This window comes from Alternaria novae-zelandiae, assembly GCF_023758075.1.
Source record: "Alternaria novae-zelandiae strain BMP 2774 chromosome Unknown scaffold_13, whole genome shotgun sequence".
Lineage (NCBI taxonomy): Eukaryota > Fungi > Ascomycota > Dothideomycetes > Pleosporales > Pleosporaceae > Alternaria > Alternaria novae-zelandiae.
Window position 1 is genome coordinate 520,093 of NW_026056973.1, and position 21,481 is coordinate 541,573.

The 21,481-nt window shown below is 52.4% G+C and overlaps 10 protein-coding genes across 10 annotated transcripts; 4 read left to right on the forward strand and 6 right to left on the reverse strand.

Annotated features, from left to right (window-relative positions):
* Positions 1-65: 65 nt before the first annotated feature.
* On the reverse strand, positions 66-1,083 carry J4E88_006682 (uncharacterized protein; the record flags this gene model as incomplete). The annotated part of the gene is made up of 2 exons (XM_049400305.1): positions 66-326; positions 376-1,083. 2 exons carry the CDS (start codon positions 1,081-1,083, stop codon positions 66-68), a joined length of 969 nt encoding a protein of 322 aa, XP_049253924.1.
* Positions 1,084-1,622: 539 nt separating this feature from the next.
* J4E88_006683 (uncharacterized protein) lies at positions 1,623-3,375 on the forward strand (the record flags this gene model as incomplete). Its single annotated transcript, XM_049400306.1, has 4 exons — positions 1,623-1,673; positions 1,729-2,017; positions 2,072-3,078; positions 3,127-3,375. 4 exons carry the CDS (start codon positions 1,623-1,625, stop codon positions 3,373-3,375), a joined length of 1,596 nt encoding a protein of 531 aa, XP_049253925.1.
* Positions 3,376-4,757: 1,382 nt separating this feature from the next.
* J4E88_006684 (uncharacterized protein) lies at positions 4,758-5,473 on the reverse strand (the record flags this gene model as incomplete). Its single annotated transcript, XM_049400307.1, has 2 exons — positions 4,758-5,246; positions 5,468-5,473. The coding sequence occupies 2 exons, from the start codon at positions 5,471-5,473 to the stop codon at positions 4,758-4,760; spliced, it is 495 nt and encodes a 164-aa protein (XP_049253926.1).
* Positions 5,474-5,635: 162 nt separating this feature from the next.
* Positions 5,636-6,850, reverse strand: J4E88_006685 (uncharacterized protein; the record flags this gene model as incomplete). The annotated part of the gene is made up of 3 exons (XM_049400308.1): positions 5,636-6,240; positions 6,297-6,546; positions 6,722-6,850. 3 exons carry the CDS (start codon positions 6,848-6,850, stop codon positions 5,636-5,638), a joined length of 984 nt encoding a protein of 327 aa, XP_049253927.1.
* Positions 6,851-11,290: 4,440 nt separating this feature from the next.
* J4E88_006686 (uncharacterized protein) lies at positions 11,291-12,833 on the forward strand (the record flags this gene model as incomplete). Its single annotated transcript, XM_049400309.1, has 4 exons — positions 11,291-11,311; positions 11,362-11,544; positions 11,601-12,546; positions 12,598-12,833. 4 exons carry the CDS (start codon positions 11,291-11,293, stop codon positions 12,831-12,833), a joined length of 1,386 nt encoding a protein of 461 aa, XP_049253928.1.
* Positions 12,834-13,011: 178 nt separating this feature from the next.
* Positions 13,012-13,641, reverse strand: J4E88_006687 (uncharacterized protein; the record flags this gene model as incomplete). Its single annotated transcript, XM_049400310.1, has 1 exon — positions 13,012-13,641. The coding sequence occupies one exon, from the start codon at positions 13,639-13,641 to the stop codon at positions 13,012-13,014; it is 630 nt and encodes a 209-aa protein (XP_049253929.1).
* Positions 13,642-14,925: 1,284 nt separating this feature from the next.
* On the reverse strand, positions 14,926-15,720 carry J4E88_006688 (uncharacterized protein; the record flags this gene model as incomplete). Its single annotated transcript, XM_049400311.1, has 1 exon — positions 14,926-15,720. The coding sequence occupies one exon, from the start codon at positions 15,718-15,720 to the stop codon at positions 14,926-14,928; it is 795 nt and encodes a 264-aa protein (XP_049253930.1).
* A 1,118-nt stretch (positions 15,721-16,838) lies between these two features.
* On the forward strand, positions 16,839-17,904 carry J4E88_006689 (uncharacterized protein; the record flags this gene model as incomplete). Its single annotated transcript, XM_049400312.1, has 2 exons — positions 16,839-17,352; positions 17,453-17,904. 2 exons carry the CDS (start codon positions 16,839-16,841, stop codon positions 17,902-17,904), a joined length of 966 nt encoding a protein of 321 aa, XP_049253931.1.
* Positions 17,905-18,012: 108 nt separating this feature from the next.
* On the reverse strand, positions 18,013-18,523 carry J4E88_006690 (uncharacterized protein; the record flags this gene model as incomplete). Its single annotated transcript, XM_049400313.1, has 2 exons — positions 18,013-18,369; positions 18,419-18,523. 2 exons carry the CDS (start codon positions 18,521-18,523, stop codon positions 18,013-18,015), a joined length of 462 nt encoding a protein of 153 aa, XP_049253932.1.
* Positions 18,524-19,361: 838 nt separating this feature from the next.
* Positions 19,362-21,465, forward strand: J4E88_006691 (uncharacterized protein; the record flags this gene model as incomplete). Its single annotated transcript, XM_049400314.1, has 4 exons — positions 19,362-19,377; positions 19,430-19,459; positions 19,930-19,992; positions 20,051-21,465. 4 exons carry the CDS (start codon positions 19,362-19,364, stop codon positions 21,463-21,465), a joined length of 1,524 nt encoding a protein of 507 aa, XP_049253933.1.
* Positions 21,466-21,481: the final 16 nt, after the last annotated feature.

A 21,481-nucleotide genomic window follows, 5' to 3' on the forward strand; every position in this document is an offset into this window, starting at 1 on the left:
CGAAGACTTCAGATGTCCGAAGGGAAGCACTTTGTCATTTCAATTCTTCATTGCGAAGCAGCATTCTATAGCGATGCTTCCAGCTCATCAAGACCTGACACCTGGTTCACGACCCATTTCCTCTTCTCGTCATCTGTGTATCGTGGGTAAGGCCTACGGCAGTCCGCGCTGCTCTCCGGGTATCCCCTTTTATGGGCAACGACGTACTTGGTGCCGTTGATACCGCCCTTTCCGAAACCCCATTCTGTGACCGAGAGCTTGATCTGCAGGGCTGATGCTTCGTCGTGCTTGCCTGATTGGTACAGGTTGAACAGGTGTATGCAGGACTAATCTGTTAGCTTCCAAGACACGCAAAACGTTGGCTATAGTACATACCTTGGGGTACAAGTTCGCGACACCAGTAATGGTGCCGATTCCACCCACACTCAGCGCGGGTACAAGCCAGTCGCTCTGACCGGCCAGCGCCACAAACTCCGACTTGTCGAACGCAGCACTGATCCTCGCAACCTTTGCGATGCCTCCGCACGTGAGCTTGACAGCTACGATGTTTTTGTGCTTTCCGAGGATATCCAGCATCTCGGAGTTGATGTCGAGGCCGGCCACGACGTTGGGGAAGTTGTACAGGACGATGGGGACGGGGGATGCGTCGGCTAGCTCTTGGAAGTAGGCTACGATGGCATCCTGGTTCATGGAGAAGTGGAAGTAGGAGGGTACCAGTGCGAGGTAGTATGATGCGCCTGCTTCCTTTGCCTCAGTAGTTTGCTGTATCGCATCGCGTGTGCAGCCTGCTACGCCTCCAATGGTGATGGGAAGGTCTCCGCGGCCGAGGCGCTGTGCCGTTTTGCGAGCGGTTTGGACGAGTTGCGTCTTCTCGGCTGAGGATAATGTTGCTGCTTCGCCATTTGTTCCTGCGATGACGATGCCGTGCAAACCGTTGGAAATCAAGAACTCGAAATGCTTTTCTTGGACATCCCAATCGATCTCTTGCTTGGTGTCATTCTTGAACCAGGTCAATGAGGGGACATGGATTCCCGGTGGGAAGGAGTATGTTGTTGTGCCGTTGGTGCCGTTTGCGGAAGGCATTTTGTGAGGATGTCAAGAGATGAGCAGGTACAGAGGGGAATCGAATGTGGAGGACATCTCTGCAGCAGAGCGAAACCGCCGCATTTTGGCATCCACGACTGCGCGACGCGTTCCGGTAGTACGATGGAGCATGCGAGAAGACGCGCTTCGGCGTGGAGACGTGTGGATGTTCCATCGGCTCCCAAGGCGCGCGATTCGCCGTCGGCTACGACCGCGACGGTGACGTTGGGCTGCCGACGCTCGCATCGCCAGCTTCGCGTGTCGGCTGCACTAGGCCCACGAGATCCCACACCACGCCACCGAACCCACGCGACGAGAGTGCGCCATCTTTGGAGACTCCACTGGGGAAGGTCGTGGTCGGATGTGGCAACCTGGTTCTCCGTCCCGGAATGGCCTGGGTGTTTTGTGGGGAAGCGCGTTTGGTTCAAAAGAACGTGGGAGCCCCAGGTTTGGGATCGGCATCAAGACTACTGCAGAACTTTGCAGCTTCAACACCCGTCCGGTAGCTTGAACATTTTTTGTTCTGGTGGATAGTCATTATGGGTGGTTTTGCTCGCGCCCCCGAAGACAGGCCAACGCCTCCGGAAGTTGTAAGTTCTTGTGCTGAGCGATGGTGAGATGATAAGGTGCTAATGTAGTCTATAGTACAACTGGAGGGTCTACATGGCCGCGCTCGTAATCTCAATGGGTGTTTTGGCTTATGGTTACGACTCTGCCTTTATCGGCACCACCATCGCCCAGGAGTCCTTCCAACGAGACTTTGGCATCAATGCATCGAACAAGAACGAAATCACCAGCAACATCACCTCCATATATTCGGCTGGAGGACTCGTAGGAGCGCTGCTTATGTACCCATTTCTTGAGCTCCTTGGTCGCCGTGCTACAGTCATTATCTCTGATGCCATCTTCATCGTTGGCGCGATCATGTGCACTGGTAAGCAATCTTTATTGATATGATGTCTGTGCCAACACTAATAGTGCACTTTAGTCCCCAAGAACCAATTGAGTCTCGTCCTCGCCGGGCGGTTCTTCACTGGCATGGGTGTAGGAGGAATAGCCGCTGTGTCGCCCATCTACATCGCCGAGATCTCGCCTCCTGCTATTCGTGGACGCCTCACTGGGTTCTTCGAATCTTTCTACCAAACGGGTGCCGTTATCGGATTCTGGATCAACTACGGCATTGTACACAATATGGACCGATCGAAATCCATCGCTTGGAGAGTGCCGATGGCTGTTCAGCTCATCCCTGCTGGACTGCTAGCTCTCATGATACCGGTTCTGAAGGAGTCTCCTACCTGGCTGCTGAAACGCGGTCGCGAGGCTGAGGCCTTGAAGTCGTGGAGCTACTTCCGTAACCTACCCGAAGACCACCCATACATTGCCCAGGATGTTCAATACGTGCGAAATGAGATTGCGAAAGAGCGTGCCGCACTTCTACATGGCGAGGCGCATGCTAGCTTCCTCACAACGATCAAAGCCGCAGCACGCGAAGGAGCCATGCCGGGAATGCGAAACAGATTCCTCTTGGTATTCCTCATGTTCATGTGGCAAGCTTGGAGTGGTGCCGCGGCAATCAACTACTACTCTCCAACCATCTTTACATCCATCGGATTGTCCGACGTAACTCTCTGGACCGGTATCTACGGAATCATCAAAGCTGGAGGTTCCATCATCTTCTTCACCTGGTTCATCGACATGTTTGGACGTAAGTGGCCTTGGATCATCTCTTCCTTGATCTGTGCGTTTTGCCAGTACTACCTCGCCGTCTACATCGCGCTTGGAAAGCCGACAGTGGGCGAGCCCATGTCCGAGTCTACAGTCGCCGGTGGCAAAGCTGCAACAGCCATGATCATGATCTTTGGTGCTGCCTGGTCATTCGGTGCGAACGGCCTTCCCTGGATCATCTCTAGCGAAATCTTCCCTGCATCTATGCGCTCTATATCGGGACCATGGGCAGCAGCATCCGTATGGATATGGACTCTGGTAGTCACCAAGGTAAGCACCTATCAGTCGCACGTAATAGATATACTAATCTTGTTCTAGGCCCTGCCGCAAATGTACACCTCGATGGAATGGGGCGTATATGTCTTCTTCGCCACCGCGCTTATTTGCGCTAGTATCTACGCCTTCTTCTTCATCCACGACACGAAAGGACTGCGCATGGATCAGATGGATCAGTTGTTTGGTTTCGAGAAGCGCGAAGAGTTCATTGTGCAGGCAGATGGGAAGAACGCCGATTACGAGAGTGAGCACCATGAGAAGGCTCCTGTGCAACGGACTGAGGCTGTTTAATTGTAAGAAGTATTTTAGTGATATCCATGTATTCAGAGCGTTGTAAGACAGACGTTCAAGTCATTTTCTGTACGTAATGAGTGAAGCACAAATTCTCCTCGCGCTTCTTTCCCAACACAACTATACAGCCCAGTCTATCGATTTTCAAAGCAGTCTATGAGATCAGCAATTGTCGTTTCGGTTCGTGCAACGTAAGCAATATACGATGCGCGTTGACTTATATCGTGGGAAGCGCGTGTCACATAGGCTAAATCCTGCCTTACTTTCGAACAGTCTGTCGGGTCGTGGAAACCCAGGCTGAGCCCTGACCTAACCCGTTTTGACAGCGACCCTAGCGGCTCGTTAGATATAGCTCCTATATGTAGGCAAGTGTAATGCTAATTGCAGCATGGTACTACATATTGGGATCTGACCTGACGGCACCTTCAGCCGCAACCGAAGAATTGATGTCGAAGTGCCACGATCACGGCAAGAAAAGGCGGTATTTGGTCTACTAGGCAGGAAAAGGATGGTTGAAGAAGAGCATAAGACGTGCAAGTTTCTAGCCTAATGTCTTCCTCTTTGTAGTCTCAACACACCATGCCGTCACTCATGCTCTCATTCTTACTCACTCTCTTCATCACACTCACCGCAGCTGCCCTTCCACCCAAAGGCGCCGTCTCCCTAACAAGCCTGGACATTGACCTCGATGGAAGTGGATGCAGGCCCGGCGACGCCAGCGTCATGCTCGCCTCCGACAACTCCGCCTTGACCATAATCTTCGACAACTTCGCCGCTTCCGACGGGCCAAAAGCAGGGACTGCAAAGACACGCGCCTTCTGCAGAGTGAACATAGGCATGAACTCGCCGGGGTGGGCGTTCGATGTTAGCTCGGCCGATTTCCGAGGCTATGTGTATATTGAGAAGGGTGTTGAGGCTAGTTTAGTTAGCCGTTGGAAGTGGATTGATGTGAATGGGGTGGATATGAAGGGCAAGGTGAGTGATTATGGCGGCTGAGAGTGTTGTTAGAGGTACTGACTTGAAGGATAGGGCAACATCCATAAGATTGTAACAGGGCCATTCGAAGAAGACTTCCTTTTGCATAAGGACGGTGAGATATCAGATACAGAGGCGTCGGTGTGCCAGAAGAAGGATGCGAGAATTCAGATTAGTCTCTCTGCGACGGTGGATTCGGGTACGTCGAACAAAAACGGTTACGTGCAGGGAAGTTCGGTGGATGCTGGGTTCGGCCAGATACTAAATCTGTCGTGGAAGAAATGCTGAGGTAATGTGTTTAATTTGGGGTATCAATTTAAGGGCCAAGAGAGAAAGGTGTCCGTCTCCATCATCGCATCACAGCATTTCTTGCTGCTCCGTGAGAAGATCGGACCGACGTAGTCTTACTACGCCTTCGTGTATGCCGGCAAGTCTTCAGACTGTGCCTTGGCAGCAGCCCTCGCCTTCCTCCTCTCCCTGCGGTCCATCTCCCTTGCCACCGCCTTGGCCAGCTTCCTGCGCTCCTCGCGCTCCTTCTGCTTCAGGATGTCGCCCTTGCCCTTGCCCGACCAGACCTTCTTAAACTCCTTGCGGAACTTCTGGTTGAAGGTAAGGTACTTGTCGGCCTCCTCTTCCGCCTTGGCCTTGGTGTGCTCCTCCTCATCGTCGGTGTCGTAGAAGTCGGACTCTTCGTCGGCCTCGTCAGAGACTAAGCGGTTGGTTTCTCCGTTGGAGGACTCGAGGCTGACTGCACGCTGATTGCGCGCTTTGTCCCAGGTCTTGGTGCGCGAGTAGGCGACGCAGCCGGTGATGCTGAGGACCGTGAGGAAGGGGAAGGAGAGGAAGAGCAGCATTACGATGCCGAATGCGATGAGGTCTTCGTCCATGTTTGCGTTCTGAGGGTGTATGTGTATGTGTATGTAGGTGTATGGTTTGAGTGCTGGAGGTGGAGAGTGTGGAGACTGGAGGTATGTCTTAAGGGGAGGGTGGTTTGCCACCCGGAGTGTGGCGCAGCCGGTCCGGAACCGTACGTCACACGCGCGAGTCATGCATACCATGTGATTGTGCGTGTGAACACAGTTTCCCTTCCTCTGGACCTGGAACGCTTTCAACACACAGACATCATAAGGAGGGTAGTATTTGTTTGCTAACCGCAGTAGTCATGAACTTTGGTCGAGCTATCAGTCGCAATGCCACCATCTACTGGCATGCTGCGATGTGATCCCCGGGCTCGTGCAACCCCAGGTCACGCCAACCCACAGAGCTCAGAAGCGCACTCCGTACTTTATTCCAAATACAGCTTCTCCAGCTCCTTGAGCTCTCCCATCAACCAATCTTCATGCCTCTGCTCATACCTCTCCGCCTTCAGCCTCTTCTTCGTCAGCTTCGTCTCTGCAGCATACTTCTGCATAGCCTTTGTGCCCACGCTCAAGATCTTCTTCGTATGTCGCTGGAAGGCTTCTTCTTCCTTGCCTAGTACGTCCGCCCATGTCAACCCTTTGCGCTCCATCGCCGCATCGACAGTCTCGTGCCATGCCTTCATTGCACTGGCCGCAACTTCGAATCGCAATCCTTCCGTGCCCTTGGTTTGTGACACTTCATCTGCGTACTTCGCAAGTGTACCCAGCGGTTTGATGGCCTGGACCTCGTCGACGAAGATATCGGTGTGTGGCTGCCATGGCATGTCGCCCTGAATCATTCCATACTGCACGCCGGAGATATCGAGCGACGTCTGTTTTCCCGTGGGTCGGTGGGTGACGCGCATGCACCAGTGGATGTACACAGTAGGGGTTGCGTTTTCGAAATCGAAAGGCTCGTCCGTAGCTGTGATGGATTTTTCCTTGGGAGTCTTGAGGCGGACTTTGACTTCGTCGATGTCTACGTCGAGGCCTGGTTGTCCACTGATTAACGTTCTCCGTCTGATCTAAATGATCCCTGGGTCTTACCTGCGAACAGCTGCTCAATGAGCTTCTTCAGAACGCCAATGTCGTGACACGGCGAAATCACCAGCACCTTGCTCTTGGCCTCAGGATTGCCAACGAAGTACTGCTGAGGAAAGTCTGCAAACCAGCCGTTCTTCCGTCCGAGCTTCTTTGGATCGTCTGTGATGATGGTGAGGCCGTCGTAGAATGTTGGAAGGGAGATTTTGGCGCAGAACCGGCTCCATGTAACTTCGCGGTAGACGTAGAAGATCTGCTATTAAGCTGTTAGCACGAATAGTAAGATGTCTTAGCACCGCGTTGGCAAAGCATAGCAAGGGAGCTACATACTAGTGATAAGTTAGCAAGATATCTTAAGAGCTATTCGTGACGGCCAACTAACCCTGAAGCATGCGGGAGGCGCGATGGATGCGGAACCCGGGTGAGGATACTGGGCTCGCTCTCAAGCCGGCCAGGTACTCTCTCAGCATACCGATCAAGCGGTGTCGATGCTCGGCATATCGTTCGTCGATCACCCGCTTGCCTCCGGGCAGCAACAATTGTCGCGGTATCTTAGACATGATAATTGATTTCTGTGCAGGTGGTAGTGGTAGCTGAGGTGGTGGTTACGGCGCGACTTTGCCTCGTTGTTGCCTCTGCCTTCACCATGGCGACGGAAATCTCTGACTACAAACAACGAGAAATATGACGACACTTCATTATCAGATAGCACAACAAACGAAACCCAGGTTCACAACGAGCACTCGAAGGTTTAGTGAGATCAGATCATTCGCTCAGATCATTCGCATTAGATTTTATGATGGAGAGAGACAGGTCTGACATGAGTACTGTCCTAAGACTGAACAGTAAGCATTTCGCCGAAAGAGACACTAGGCTGCCGAACCAGGGCGCCAGATGTACAAGCCATTGTAACGCTCTACTGAGTGATCCGGGCTGCAGCGAATGCTTGACAGTGATGGGGGCATATGAGAACCAGGGCGCAGGGTATACGAGTCATCTTACCGCAGTAAAGACGTCTCCGAATTACAGGCAATACTTGATGGCGATAGACCAGCGTGCTCAAGATCTGCGTCCAGGACGAACCCGCCCTCCGGCAGTGTTTTAAACCTCGTATCCTCAGGCCATGGCTGATGTTTATGCCACTCTTTGGTATTCACCGTCAGTTGAGGTCCACCACGAGACCTTTTCGGTACATCCTTTCTCGTGGATTGACGCGGGCCTGCGTCCATCGCTTGATCAGGTGCCTTGCGGGTCTCTTTAGATACGGTGACTTTTGGCGGCTGGACAGGGCCCTGCGAAGTCTTCTCATCAAACTCTACACGCCGTTCCCTTTTCACACGTTGGTGAGCGCCAAGGCGATGATCGATTCTCAACTGTACAGTGACACCTTCCTTATCCTCTTGGTACTTCTCATTCGAGCCGATGAAGAAGTCTATGCGTTCATCGTCGTATACGGTAGCCTTACCGCACGGACAAGAAATAGCAAATTCGAGACGACCCTTCTTCAAGACACCCCGCTGCGTCCTCCCGCACGCGCGGCATAATCGACAGTAGGGGACCAATCCAGCGGTCGCTGAAGAGGGTTCCTGAAACGCATTCAGTTGTGATGATTGAACTCGTTTAAGGACCGCCGAGCTGGAACATTCCGGGCAGAAGATGTGATCGCACTGCGTGCATTCCAGACGATTGAACGGGAACGCGCCTTGACGATGTGTTACAAGGTTTTCGTTATCAGCGTGGCCCTTACAACATAGCCACACGCCATCTTCCTTGTGTCTCCGCCAGCCAGCTACAGGCTCGTAAGGCTTGTCAGGGGACTTCGGGACAATGTCATGGTAAATCTCGCCTGTCCAACCCCGTTGTTTGCGCACTATCTTGAATGCGCCTTCTCCCAACGATTTGGATCGCTCGCGGTTCGTCATCTTTCTTCCGTCTGTTCCTACTGCTTGATATTTCTAGACTCTTTTGTGAGGTTAGGATGGGAGTGGCGGATGAGGTTATATAGATCCAGTCGAGCCTTCAATAGACGTTGTTTGCCATGTGTTTCACAGTGTCTAGTGATCTTGCTGGATGCAGTCATGCATCGGGTCTCTGCTGACTCTGAGGTCTGTGTTGCCGGTGTACAAGGGAGCTGTGTATATACGAATATTAGATATGCTGGCCGGCGCGCAGTGTAGAGCTATAAATTACGTCTTCTTTCTTGCAAATATGAAACATTGAGAAGATGTGAGCGACAGGTATATTAGTAGACGCTGCTCGATAGCAGGATGACTGTGGACGAGAAAGTGGATGCACGGATCTAGCATCACGCGTTCCGTCCGCTCAATCTGGAAACCACGAGACCTCGACGCGAACATCCCAATCTGGATCTGGCTTCAACACATAAGCTTCAGATCCACCTGCTCGTCGCTTGGGGCGTTTATTACGCTTGGTCTCCGGCTTTGAAACGTCTCGGACGTGAGTTGGTCCTCCTTTATCGAGTACAAGACGAAACTTCTCAATCTCACCAGGGGAGGAAGGAATCCAATCGGCGAGAGGAATCCTGTTGCTCTTACACCGTTGGGATGCATCCAGTCTTTGCGTGAGGCGGACATCTACCGTGACGGCATCGGCATCGTTCTGATACGCAGCGTTATCGCCAATATAGAAGTACATTGGCTCTTCGCTAGAGATCTGGCCGCAGACGCATGGCATTGTTGGAAACTCAATGCGACTTTTGCTGATTTTACCACGATGTGTGAGACCGCATGCTCGACATAATTGGCAGTATCTGCTCTCCTTTGATCTTCTCTGGCCTTCGAAACGCTCCTCGTAAACCTCCGACTCTAGTGAAGGTATCGGAGTCAAGATCTCGGAGGTACGATCATCGAGACACAGTATGCGTTCGCAATGACATTTAACATACTTGAAAGGATGTGGTCCCGCGAAATGGTACAGTTTCATGTCGTGGCCACAGCTAGGGGCCCAGACACCATCTGCGGTACGGTCGTATTGGAAGTGGACATCCCTGTTGAGATGTCTATGTGGGCTTCGCTTCGAGAGCCTGAAAGGGTTGACGGCTTTGACAGCCTTTGCGACTCTCTCTAATGAGAGTCTCCGCATGGAAATCGTTGTGAAATGGTTCAATCCCATTGTATCTTGGGCTGTTGTGAAAGCGAGTAAATATTCGGGTTGTTGGTAGGCTGCATGCCCGGCCATGGAAGAAACAATGTAACAAAGAAATAGTTGTGCTGCTGCTACACTCTATCATTACTATGGTCGGCTGCGCATCACTGTAAGTATATAGACGATGGATTTGACATATATAACGAAGTACCGGGAAATGTGATGGATCAGTACTCTCTATAAGTACACAATGAGATATGAGATAGTGACAGTAAGACGACTTACTTGAGACAGTATCAGTAGGTAGAGTAAACATCACTTGCATGTCTCTCAACGTATCGCTGTCTTATCCGTATGGCAATGGTTCAGATCGAAGCTCAAGAAGGCAGCCATTGACGTGATGGGATTATCGCCTCCTCCAATGATATCCAGCCAGTCGTGAACATCATCCTGGATTTCTGCAACTCAGTCCCGATGATGGCCCATCCTCGTTCGCAATGATCCACCAAAAAGTAAGCCTCGTCGCATCATCAGCTCTTGCATCGATGAGTTTGACAAAGCTCGCATCCGGATCCCTCCTATACGGCTCGTTGTTACCGATATGGTAGCGTGGCCAGTCACCGTATGAAGTGCTTCCGCAAGCCGCACACTTGACACCGTAAAAGTCTAGGGTCGTACCTTCCATCTCGGCGCGATGACTCAATCCGCAGGTAGTGCAAATGTGGAAATAACGAACTTCGCGATCGAGGCGTGGCCGTGGTGCTTGGATCATGCCGTACGGTAGAGGTGATAGAATCTCGGATGAGTGACACTGAGAACACAGTATCTCGTTGCAGCGACTGCATACCAGATGTTTGAAAGGAAACGCGCCTTTATAGTGCGTAACGACGTTCTCATGACGACAGTGACAGCATCTCCATATTCCGTCCCCGATCTCTACATCGCTCCGCAAGGCCCGCAGAGCAGGATACTTGTTCTCCTGTATTATATAATACTCGGTGGGCGCTTCCGCAGGGATCGCGGAGTCGAAATCTTCCTGTACGCTTCCTGGCCTAGAGCTGTCCTTTGAGTGTCGTTCGGCTATCGGCGAGAGGAGATGATGTGCTGTTGTCGTGGTGCCTTTTCTCGAATCGGCCTTTTCGAAGACGCTGGTCAGTGTCGATGTAAAGGCCTTCGACAGTCGCTTGGCGCGGAAGATGCTGCTCTGACGCTTCATACCGAGCTCTGTTCGGAACCGTGGTAGTCGCGCGTGGAGTTAGTGTGGGTGCGGGGACGAGACTGGATTTGGTTGCAGTGAAGGTCTAGATGTTCAGTTGCTTGCTTAGGTGCTCGCTCAGAGTGTAACGAAATTGCGTTCAGTCACGCCTTGCGCCTTCCTCTCACCGCGCAGCTGCGAGGGCAACCGCGTTGGGGCTCACCTCGAATGTCTACTTTTGCAATCTCCCTGACAGTGATGAATGACTGAAGTCATAGATGTAGAATCCATTCCTCTGTCCGGACCCGTTGATCGAGCGTAGTTCACACATGTTATTTTGGTCCTGCTGGCGTAAACAGCAAGGCCAGAGCTAAGGTGGCATTATCTTGTAGAGTAACGTGTCGAGCAAACGCGCGCGCGTGAAGGCGCATCATCTTGGGATGCATCCGTGACAGTCGCCAAGTGATATAGCGTATCGTGGTGGCACGAAATCATAGAAAGAAAGACTAGAAGGGGTATAGATTTGTTCCAGGAGAGGGCGCGCAGAGAAAGATAGGATGAAAGAGAAGAACAATACCTAGCCCTGTGACGTACTGTGGCTGAACCCTGCCTGGCGCTAGCCCTGGAGTGCTGACGCGGAACATTGAAGATTGATCTGTCCTCGCGCGTCTGGCTGCAACCAACATTCACCACCACCGCCATGATCCAGGCAATCCTTCAGGTTAGTGCGCACACAAATAAACTGAGGCTACCATGACTGACATGATGCAGCGCCTGGGCCGCTGGCTCGACCGGCCGCTATTTCCATGGAAGCGCCTCGTTGTCGGCTTCTCGCTCGCAGAGTTCGCCCTGGAGAACTGGCTTCTCTTCCGCCAGTACCGTGTCCTCCAACGCACCACCGTCCCCAAGGCTCTTGATAAGGAAATTGAAAGGGAGACCTTCGATAAATCCCAGGTACGCGCACAATTGCAGCAACCCCGCCATGCTTACCAGCGCTGACTTAATGGCAGGAATATGGCCGCGCCAAAGCCAAGTTCAGCTTCTTCTCCGCTCTCTTCAACCAGGTCAAATCCCTCGCCGTCCTCTACTTCAACGTATACCCGCTCGTCTGGGCCGCCGCCGGCACCGTCGTCGCTCGCTATGCGCCCGTCCGCTTCTCTGGTGAAATTCCCCAGTCGCTCTTGTTCATGTACATGTTGGGGTGGATCGATCTGATCACCGGCCTCGGCTTCTCCTACTACCACAGCTTCGTGCTGGAGGAGAAGTTTGGCTTCAACAAGATGACGGTCAAGCTCTGGCTCACGGACATGATCAAGGGCCAGGCTCTCGCTATTGCCTTCGGTATTCCCATTGGAAGCGCCTTCTTGGCCATCATCAAGAAGACAGGCCAGGGTTTCTTCTACTACCTGTGGATGTTCATGCTGGTTATCCAGATCACTGGCATGACCATCTACCCGATCCTCATTGTGCCCATGTTCAACAAGCTGGAGCCGCTCAAGCCCGGCAAGCTCAAGGAGTCTGTCGAGGCGCTTGCGTCTAAGCTCAACTTCCCGCTCTCGGAACTACAGGTCATCGACGGCAGCAAGCGCAGCGCCCACAGCAACGCATACTTCACTGGACTACCCTGGATCGGCAAGAAGAAGATTGTCATCTACGACACACTGCTGGAGAAGAGCACGGAGAAGGAAGTCGAGGCTGTCCTGGCACACGAACTTGGACACTGGAAGATGAACCACACTTCGCGACTTCTTTTCATTAGCCAGGCGCATCTATTCTACATGTTCGCCTTGTTCTCCGTCTTCATTGACAACCGCTCGCTCTACGCCGACTTTGGTTTCCACAGGGAGCAGCCGACAATTGTTGGCTTCATGCTCTTCAACGAGATCCTGTCGCCCACGGACTCCATCATCAAGCTCCTCCTCAACATCTGGACTCGCAGCATGGAGTACGAAGCCGGTATGTATCCTGGTCCCAATCCATGCCTCAGCCAATGCTAACCACACCCAGATGCCTTCGCCGTCAAGCTCGGATATGCGCGCGAACTCGGTGCCTCATTGATCAAGCTCCAGATCCAGAACCTGTCAAGCATGGATGCCGACTGGTTCTATTCCAGCTTCCACCACTCCCACCCCATCCTGACGGAGCGCCTCAAGGCTATGAACTGGACTGGCGACAAGAAGGTCTCGGAGGACAAGGCGGCGGACGAGGAGAAGCCTATCAAGGCAGCGGATCGGGAACTCTAGGCGTGCATCTCGATCGGATTTTGTACAATATCGGGTATAAAAGGTCATGGGAACTTGACCGCGCAGGGTCGCAAGTGCGACGAAAAGTTCGTAGAATACAGCCCAAATGCAATGGCCGAGGCGTCCGTCAAAGTCGTTCCCACCATGTATCTTTTGCAAATCGTGAGATCTGACACCTTTACTCTTTTGACTTGCCCTTTGCAGCCTTTTCCTTCTTCCTTTGCTGGTCTCGTTCTTTCTTCGCCCTCTTCCTGGCTTCCTTGTCTATGGCGCCATCCGCGGGCTCCTGCTCCTCCACCTGCGCATTCGTCCGCTTCTTGTCTTTGCCTTTGGTAGACTGTACCTGAGGCTCTTCACCACCCTCCTGCACAACATTCGTCCTGTCGCCAATCTCTCCAATTTCAATATCTCCCTGCTCGGCCTGGTACTCAGCCAGGTCCTGCCATTCTCCCTCGGCGACCGCTGCAAACTGGCTGGACTTCTTGAGGCCGCCCTTGCGACCAGTCTTGACAGTGACATCCGTGGTTGCGTTTTGTAGGTCGTCTTCCTCGTCTAGCGCTCGTTCTGGTTCTTGGTACTCGCCGCGCATACCCGCTGCTACACGGCGCAAGTGGTGCATGATTGGGTTGCCCATAGCGCCGCCTTGCGCATTGAATGCGACGCCTTCTGGTGTGATAGTCGCATCGGGGTGGAGATGCGGGTACGTTTCCGAGTTCGAGAGGTACTTTTCGAGGATGGCCGACGCAGCGTCGAGAGAGATGGGCGCGCCGGAGATGTGGCGGCGGGGAGGAGGGGCCTCGAGCATCATTTTGGCAGTGTTTGGGCGCGAAATAGAGGGTTGGGTGGGTAGTTGCTATCGTGGAAATGGTGGAGTTGTTGGCTAGGATTTTGGGACGACGGCCAACTTTTTGCGCACAGACGACAAGGAATGTGTTAGCTCTGCGGACTTCGCGACGGGCATGCCAGACTGCACGCTCGCATCGACAAATCGGGACCACGCCGCCACGAAGACGATACAACGGGCGAAGAGGAGGCAATTACCGTCGAAATACACATCATGAACGCCTTCCGGTGCCTACGGGTCGTTGCGCGCCCTTCAACCAGCGCATCCACACTCCTCCGACCACGCATAGCACCACCACACTCGTACCTATCCTTCCTCCAAGCCCCTTCTCCACCCCTCTAACCCATCCTCCAGACTATCCACACCCTCGTCCACCCGCCAAATATCGCTCCTCACCCCCCGACGCCCCATGCTGCCCCGCACAAACGCCCTCCCGCCCGCGGGCACCACCTCTCTGGTCCCCTCAAGCTCCGAGACGCTGGACCTCGCCTCCAAAATCTCGTCACATCCTGGTCTGGGCAGCATGCAGATTCGGTGCGGTCCGCGTGATACGTACAACCCGAGCCATCTGGTGCGCAAGAGGAGACATGGGTTTTTGAGCAGGATTAGGACGAAGAAGGGGCGGAAGATGATTATGAGGAGGTTGAAGAAGGGGAGGTGGAATATCAGTCACTAGGGTGCAAGACTGGATTGGTGTAGGAGGGTATTGGGCGCTGTACTGATGAACAGTTCATGCATTAGAACCGATTGGAGAAGCCGAAGGCGCTTGTGTATATTGGATGTACATTGTATGCGTTATGTGCATCTAGAGACGTGTACTATATCAGAAGAGAGAATATGTATCCTACAAACCCGCAACCACTTGTACAGAGTTTCTACCTGATCGGTATCTCTGCTGCTCCGCACTCTTTAGTCACCACCGCATCTACTAGCGCTGGACCGACCAGTCTTGTAGCCATATCTTGAACCACTTTCATAGCAGACACAAAGCCAGCGTTGTAATTTGCAATTTCCCATGTTCTTCATGGCGTTGGAAACGGCTAGAGGTCCGTCTTAGTGAACACGCCATCGGAAGCTGTTGTTGGTTCCAGTGGTTCCAGAGACCATTCCTGAAGAGTCAGATGGAACTTTGATGTAACCCTGAATGCTTCTTCCACACTTTCGCCGATCTGGCGTAATCAGGATGTCATTCGATAGACCGTTTCATCGAGAAATTGATGGCATCCGAGGAAAGCAATGGGTATCGCATCACTTTGGCGTCGAAGGCTTTTCCTCTCCAGCCTTGCCCTCCTCTTCCGCCCCCTGCGTGCCGTCCTCCAACGCTTCCACAAGCTTAAGCTCCTCATCGATCTTATCGATTTGCTTCAAAATGAACGCAATCGTAGCATCCCTTGCTTTGTCCACCCTCGTCAGCGCATCCATAGTCATCTTCCCATAATCCTGCATCTTCTGCGGCGTCGGCGGCGCAGGCTCCTCGTCCTGCAACTGCGCCTTCTTCTGACTCAACAACTTCCTCAGCGCAAAGATGTTGTAATCCCTTTCCTGTAGGTTCTTAACCAGCTCTTCCCGCTTAGCTTCTTCGTCGACTCTTTGCTTCTTGGTAGCCTGCTCTTTCTTGATCTCCGTATCGGCGACTTTCCACTTCCAAATCGCTTCCTTGGCGCTGTTTTCAATATGCGTGAAACGTATGGGACCGATATTTTGCCCGCCGTACCAGCGCGCAACTACTACAACGCCCTCGGTCTGCGTGTCTCGTAGTACATTGCTGAGTCGTCCTCCGGCCCACTTTTCGCCGTCATCATCGTGGCCAAGATCATACAAAGTGCGGGATTCTGGCATCAAAGACTTTTGCCGTGATGGTTTCCTCCATGCTGCGATTTTGTGGGTGGCAGTCCGGAATTCGGGGAGTGTTTGCAAGGCTTTGGCGGATAGGTTAGGAGAGAACGCGGCTTTGAATGTTGATGTCTGCTCTTGTATTGCTGACGAGAGATATATTTCTGTTGTGGGTTTTGGAGATGGTGAGCGCTCCCTTTTCATGGCCATCTCTTTTCATGCGCTTGTTGCACTGAATGTTGTGTGGTCCAAGTTGGAGAAGGGACGGGAGGTTGGTAACGTGCAGGGAAGGCGCATGCGGAAGGCTGAAGCGCGACTTTAGCGCGGATGCCAAATGATGTCGCGAAGCTTGTCAGCGCTGCTTCCACGAAACATCATCTTCGAACATCAAGATTTCATCGATTTTGCGTCCACTAGCAGTTATCTTCGAGCTAGTTGTTCTGATCACTACGGATAAATCTCGTCATTTGTTTACAACATTCTCTTCCAAGACCATGAACAATCCTTGCGTCATTCGTGCACGTACTCTTCTTGAAAGATACGATGCGCATCCCTCCTGTCCCGACAAGACATCTCATCAAGCAAATATGTAGGATTCATTTCAGAGGACGTATCGCTATTACCCAGGCGGTCAAGCAAGAACTTCTGATACGGTCAAGGCTGTCATTTCTCTCACTACCTTTCTTGAACCAATTGTTGCTCAAGTATATAACTCATCACCCTCGTTCTCTTCGTATATATAGCTTTGCTCTCTTTAATACTTACATGATCGCTTTCCAAAGAGTAACAACTCGGCTGTCTACCTTCCTTACCGACAGCACTGAGGGTACCCAGTGGTGTCTCAAATCTTTCACTTCTCAGTTCTACGAACACGTCACATCAGGCGCACGAGACCACATCTCGGGATATATACCCCACTTACTTGTCATTGGACGATCTTGCTAAGACTCAAGATTCGCAGCAGGCAACGGGCCGTTCTGCTAGCGCATGCGATAATATATAGGTAGCGATATCTGATTTCCAACACTGATCCTCTACCACCTACTCGCCGCTACAACTTCAGTAGTATTTGGCGCGATCAAAGCGATTCCTCGCGCCGACTCAAGGTAAGTTCGTGCGATTTGTTCGGCGCAGACACCTCGTCCTTCAGTGCGACGCGACTTTGATCTACTGAGGCGATCCTCTTGCTCCAGCCTTCCAATCTAGACTTGACGCAAAACCTCTTGCTAATATCTACGGCTCAGATAACTGCCTCAACGCTCCGACAGCAGTTTGTTCATCAAGCTCAAGCTCTTCAATTCCACTGTCCAAACGGACCAGCTATCACCATGGGCCGATTCGAAACACTCAACGATGACACCAAGGACCTTGTGAACTGTCTTCTGCCCGCCCTGGCAGCTTCCTTCGGTCTCGCCGACAGCCTGGACATCATCCCCGAGGACATTCGCATGCGCGCCTGGGATTGCGAGCGCCGCGACCATATCAAGGACGAGACCGAGAACGACCCTCGCAACTGGGGTGTACAGTTCCTCAAAGACCTGATGTCTATTTCTCGTCTCACGAATGGAGACCTAGCTCGGTTCCAAGCTGATCTGCGTGCCAAGGTCGCTCTTCATGAGCCCAAGCATCCCTGGGCTCGTCTGGCCGATATCAGAGACATCAAGGATGAGTACGAGCACCCAGAGCGCAAGAACCAGGTCGTCATCCCGGAGTCCTCTGAAGAATCTTCCGATGACTCTTACTTCGAAGAGCTTGTCGAGCCAGATCAACCCAAAGGCGCTAAGAGGCGTCGTGGTAATCACGAGATCTACGAAGCACGCGTTCTAGAGAAGCGCCGCAAACGTAAGTCAATCCCTCTGTCATACCTGGAAGTCGTTCAACAGATACATCAGCGACGACTTTGAAACTTCGAACGTCGAATCATGTTATTGACATTGAGTAGGTGCTCCTAACCGTCTCCGCCGTGCCGAGGATGGTGGCTTCGAGCGTCACGACAAGCGGGCCAAGAAGCGTGAGCGCTCTGTTCGCACCAGCACCACTCCCAGTGGTCGCGGAATCGCTACTCGCCGCGCTAGAACCATCGTAACCGAAGACGACGAAGACTACACTAGCTCTCCCGGTACCCAGTCCCTCCTTACCCACCGGACTCCCGCCTTCTCCGTCTCTCCAGGTCCCCAAGATGCGCGCATGTACCCTGTCGAGACTGTAGATACCGTGGATACATCTGGTCAGCCTCTTGCTGTCCAAAAGATGCAGGCTGAGTTGGAAGTTGCCGAGGCGGAGCTCAAGGCTGCTCGTGTGAGGTGGCAGTACCTCCAGGCCAAGGAGCAGGCTGAGCAGGAAGCTATGTATGGTGGTAACGGCACTCCGGAGATGCCTCACAGGTTCGATTAAGTAGTTCTGGTTGATGTGATTGGAGGATTTCATGCATATTTGCGGTGGCTTCGGCGGCCTTTCTATAGTACAATACATGCGTGAATGGTGGAAGCCAAATTCAGAGTTTTAAGACATTTCCTTCTTCTTCTCCCTGACCAGACGTTCTTCTTTCATGGCCAATCGCATTCGGAGTGACCTATCGGTACTATTGCCCGTACCGGGCGGCGCTCGTGGGAGGGGGCCGATGTCGATATCGCCGGCAGAAGTTCGCGCCGCGACATGTTCTTGGAGTGTCTTTATAACCTCCTTCTTTTCCTGCTGAAGCGCAAATCGCTCATTTCGCGGTTTCGGCTCCGATTCATAAGTGTCGAGGTGAAAGAAATCTTCAGCGCGCATTCGCTTCCGCTCCCAAAGCCTCTTCTCCGCCTTCTTTCCAGAGGCAATCTCCTCCCTCCACTGACTAGCCTCATGCCAATCGGTGTACTACATTTATGTTAAATATTATCGCTTTCACTCATGAATGTAGACATACTGCCTCTATCCACTCATCTGCTCCCTTCGCCTTGCTTATTGCTATATCGGCCAGCAGGATACTACGTAGAGCCTGCTGGATGGGCGTTGCGGTGCACTGAGCCATGTTGAGGAGTACGTAGGCTTTTGTATTGTGTTCGTGTGGAGGTGGTGTTGCAATGTAGGCTGCAGAGACAACCGTGGTGTGGTGGTTGCAGTGGTGGTGTCGCGTTGTAGGTCGCAAAGACAGTCAAGGCAACGACGATATGAGACCACCAAAACCGTTTGCCGCATACAGCGGTGACGGTGAGGGCGCAAAATCTTCATTCCTGGGCTCATGGTGACGCGTCTTTCCTGTGTAACCTCGCAGTGAAAGTGAAGGTGAGAGCGGATCGAGCTCGCGTTTGCTTGTTTACCTATTCCACTACAATCTCTATGTACCCCACTTCTTTATCCACCCTTATGTGTATATATATTCGTTAATTCTGAAATACTCCATCAAACCATTCTACCTCAAAACCGGGATGGCGGCTGGAACCAAAAGAGGACACTGTCCAAGCAAAAAAGATATACAATATAGCCAGTCGTGACAAACCCGCCACAAGAAGCAATAAAAGGGTTTCAGATGTCCAAAGATTACGGAGGTGGTCATCTCTTTTTGCTCTAGGGTCGAAACTGTGTTGTGACTGCTCTGCGCTCTCTTTTTTGCCCGCTTTTTTGCCCGCAGTAAGTGGCGGGGACATGGATGGCTTTGCTGTATACATAGAGTCGTTCCTCGTAGCTGTGAACGTTACGAAAGTAATGTAGTAGGCAAAGAGATCATACCAGCAGCTCTTCAAATCCCAGTCGTGCATAGTGTACCTCCAGCCCTTCCTATGGTTATGACCCTTATCAAACCTACACAGTAGTTGGAGAATACCTACACAGGCAGCGCAATCCTTTGTTTTGGCAATGCTGTTAGACACATGTACTGCATCATATGTAGGTCGGCCTTCACACCTGGGCATGCCAGGATATGTAAGCTGACATGCAGTCGACCCCACGATTGTTCCGTCCGACTCAGGTACGCATTTCTAGACTATGCAATGTCATTCCCAGACCTTTCGGCGCGCCTTCTACGCCACTCGCACCTGCCTGTTTCGCCGTTCGATCAAACCCAGTCTGCAGGTGGACCAATTAGGAACTACGCTCCGCTAGCGCGTCTCCGCAGTCCTTCCCCAGATCGCCTGATCATCCCGACACCGAGGCTCTACAAAAACATTATGCACACAGCAGGACCCATTATGAACATGGAACAGCCATCCCAGAAACGAGTATCGAAAGCATGCGACGCGTGCAAGAGGAGGAAAGTGCGTTGTAACGGCCAAGCACGGTGTCAACAGTGCGCGCATCTCGGCTTGCGGTGCATCTACTCACCCTCCGGCAAGCAAAGGTCTCAGGGCAAGCGAGGCCATATCATCTCCGAGTTCAGAAGCCAAACATCCAATTTGCCAGCAATATCGCCGCCCATACTGCCTGCTCATTCAGCAGCAGCTAGCTTTCAGACGCCGTACAGTCCCATCTCGCCGATACTTGACCGTAATGGAGGCACACCAAGTATGTCACCCTGGCAATCTCTACTCAAATTTGGGGTGCTACTGCTGACTCCGGGCAGCATCTCCTTCGTCATCCTTCACATCACAGTACCCCAAGGCTTTCTTTCTCGACCTCATCCCGGATTATGTTGCTGGGGTATATCCTGTTCATCCGGTCATTGCCGAACATGAGCTCCGACAGTACATCGAGGTCATGGACAGCGACCCAGATGTCCGCTCATTCATCTACGCATTCGGAGGCTGCACGCTGAACTTGACCCGGTATGGTGACCGCCGGACTGAAGAAATCGTCCAAACCATCGAAAGCCTCATGGACTACTCAATCGATACCATGAGGCGAACCCACAAGCATTGCCATTTCTCGGTCATGCGAGCCGTGCAGTCAATGTTCATACACAATTGCCTCATGAGTCTGCAAGGTAGCGACAGCGCATTCTACTACATGCGAGACGCCATTACGATCATCCAGCTCCTGCAGATCGACAAGCCGGAGAACGTGGCGCAGCTGTCTCCTCCCGAACGATCCCGAAGACAGCGGCTCTACTGGCAAGCGTACATACACGAGCGATTCATAGCTATCCTGGATTATCGGCGTGCCATTCTCCCTCCACTCTACACATTGCCGGAAGACGACCCTACACTTCCGATACAGGTTCACGAGGGCTTCAATCAGATCATCAAGCTTTTCCGCATGCTTGATACGGAGTTCCTTGATAGCTGGCTTGACACGCAAGGAGGCAACGTCACCAGCACGTGGGTCGAGGCCAAGTCGCGCGAGCTTGAAGGCGACCCTGAGGCTGACGCACGGGAGTTGGCCATGTTGTCCATGATGCAACGAGCCGATCTGTGCATCACGCGTGAATGGCTGCGCACTCTGGTCTGGCGCTTAGCCATGAGCCAAACCCTCCTGTCATCTCGATCTTCGAAAGATTGCCTGTCGCTCTTATTCCCGGTAAGGCTGTCACAGACATTACGGCAACAATTATCCAGTATGTCGCGCCACGACATCGAAGTACACGGAAGCAGCATCACTCAGAAACTTTTCGAAATCACAGACACGATTGCCGATGTTCTTATCCACGTTCCCGCCGCGACTATCGATGAGACGGCCCTAAGGATTGACGATTTCCTCTTCATCCTAGACTTTGTCCTGCTGATTCCGCACCTTGATCAGACGCGTCGAAGCATACTGCTCGAGAAGCTAGAGCGCCTCCAAACGATGTTCCCTGAGGCACTCAGCAATGCCAGTTCGCCGAACCTACCACACGATGTGAATAGTCCTGGTGGGGTGAACGACCCTTGGTATCAAGTCACGCAATCAAAGACAGCTGCAGGGCTAGAGGATATGGCGGACGGATTGGTGCAGGTTCAAGCCCAAGAAATTCCAAGATCAGAGGCGAGAAGTGGACATTTGGCCACATGGAACAATATTTCACAACGCTTGTCCATGCAGGTCGCTCATGTAGCTCAGTAAAATCTAGCTTCAAGCA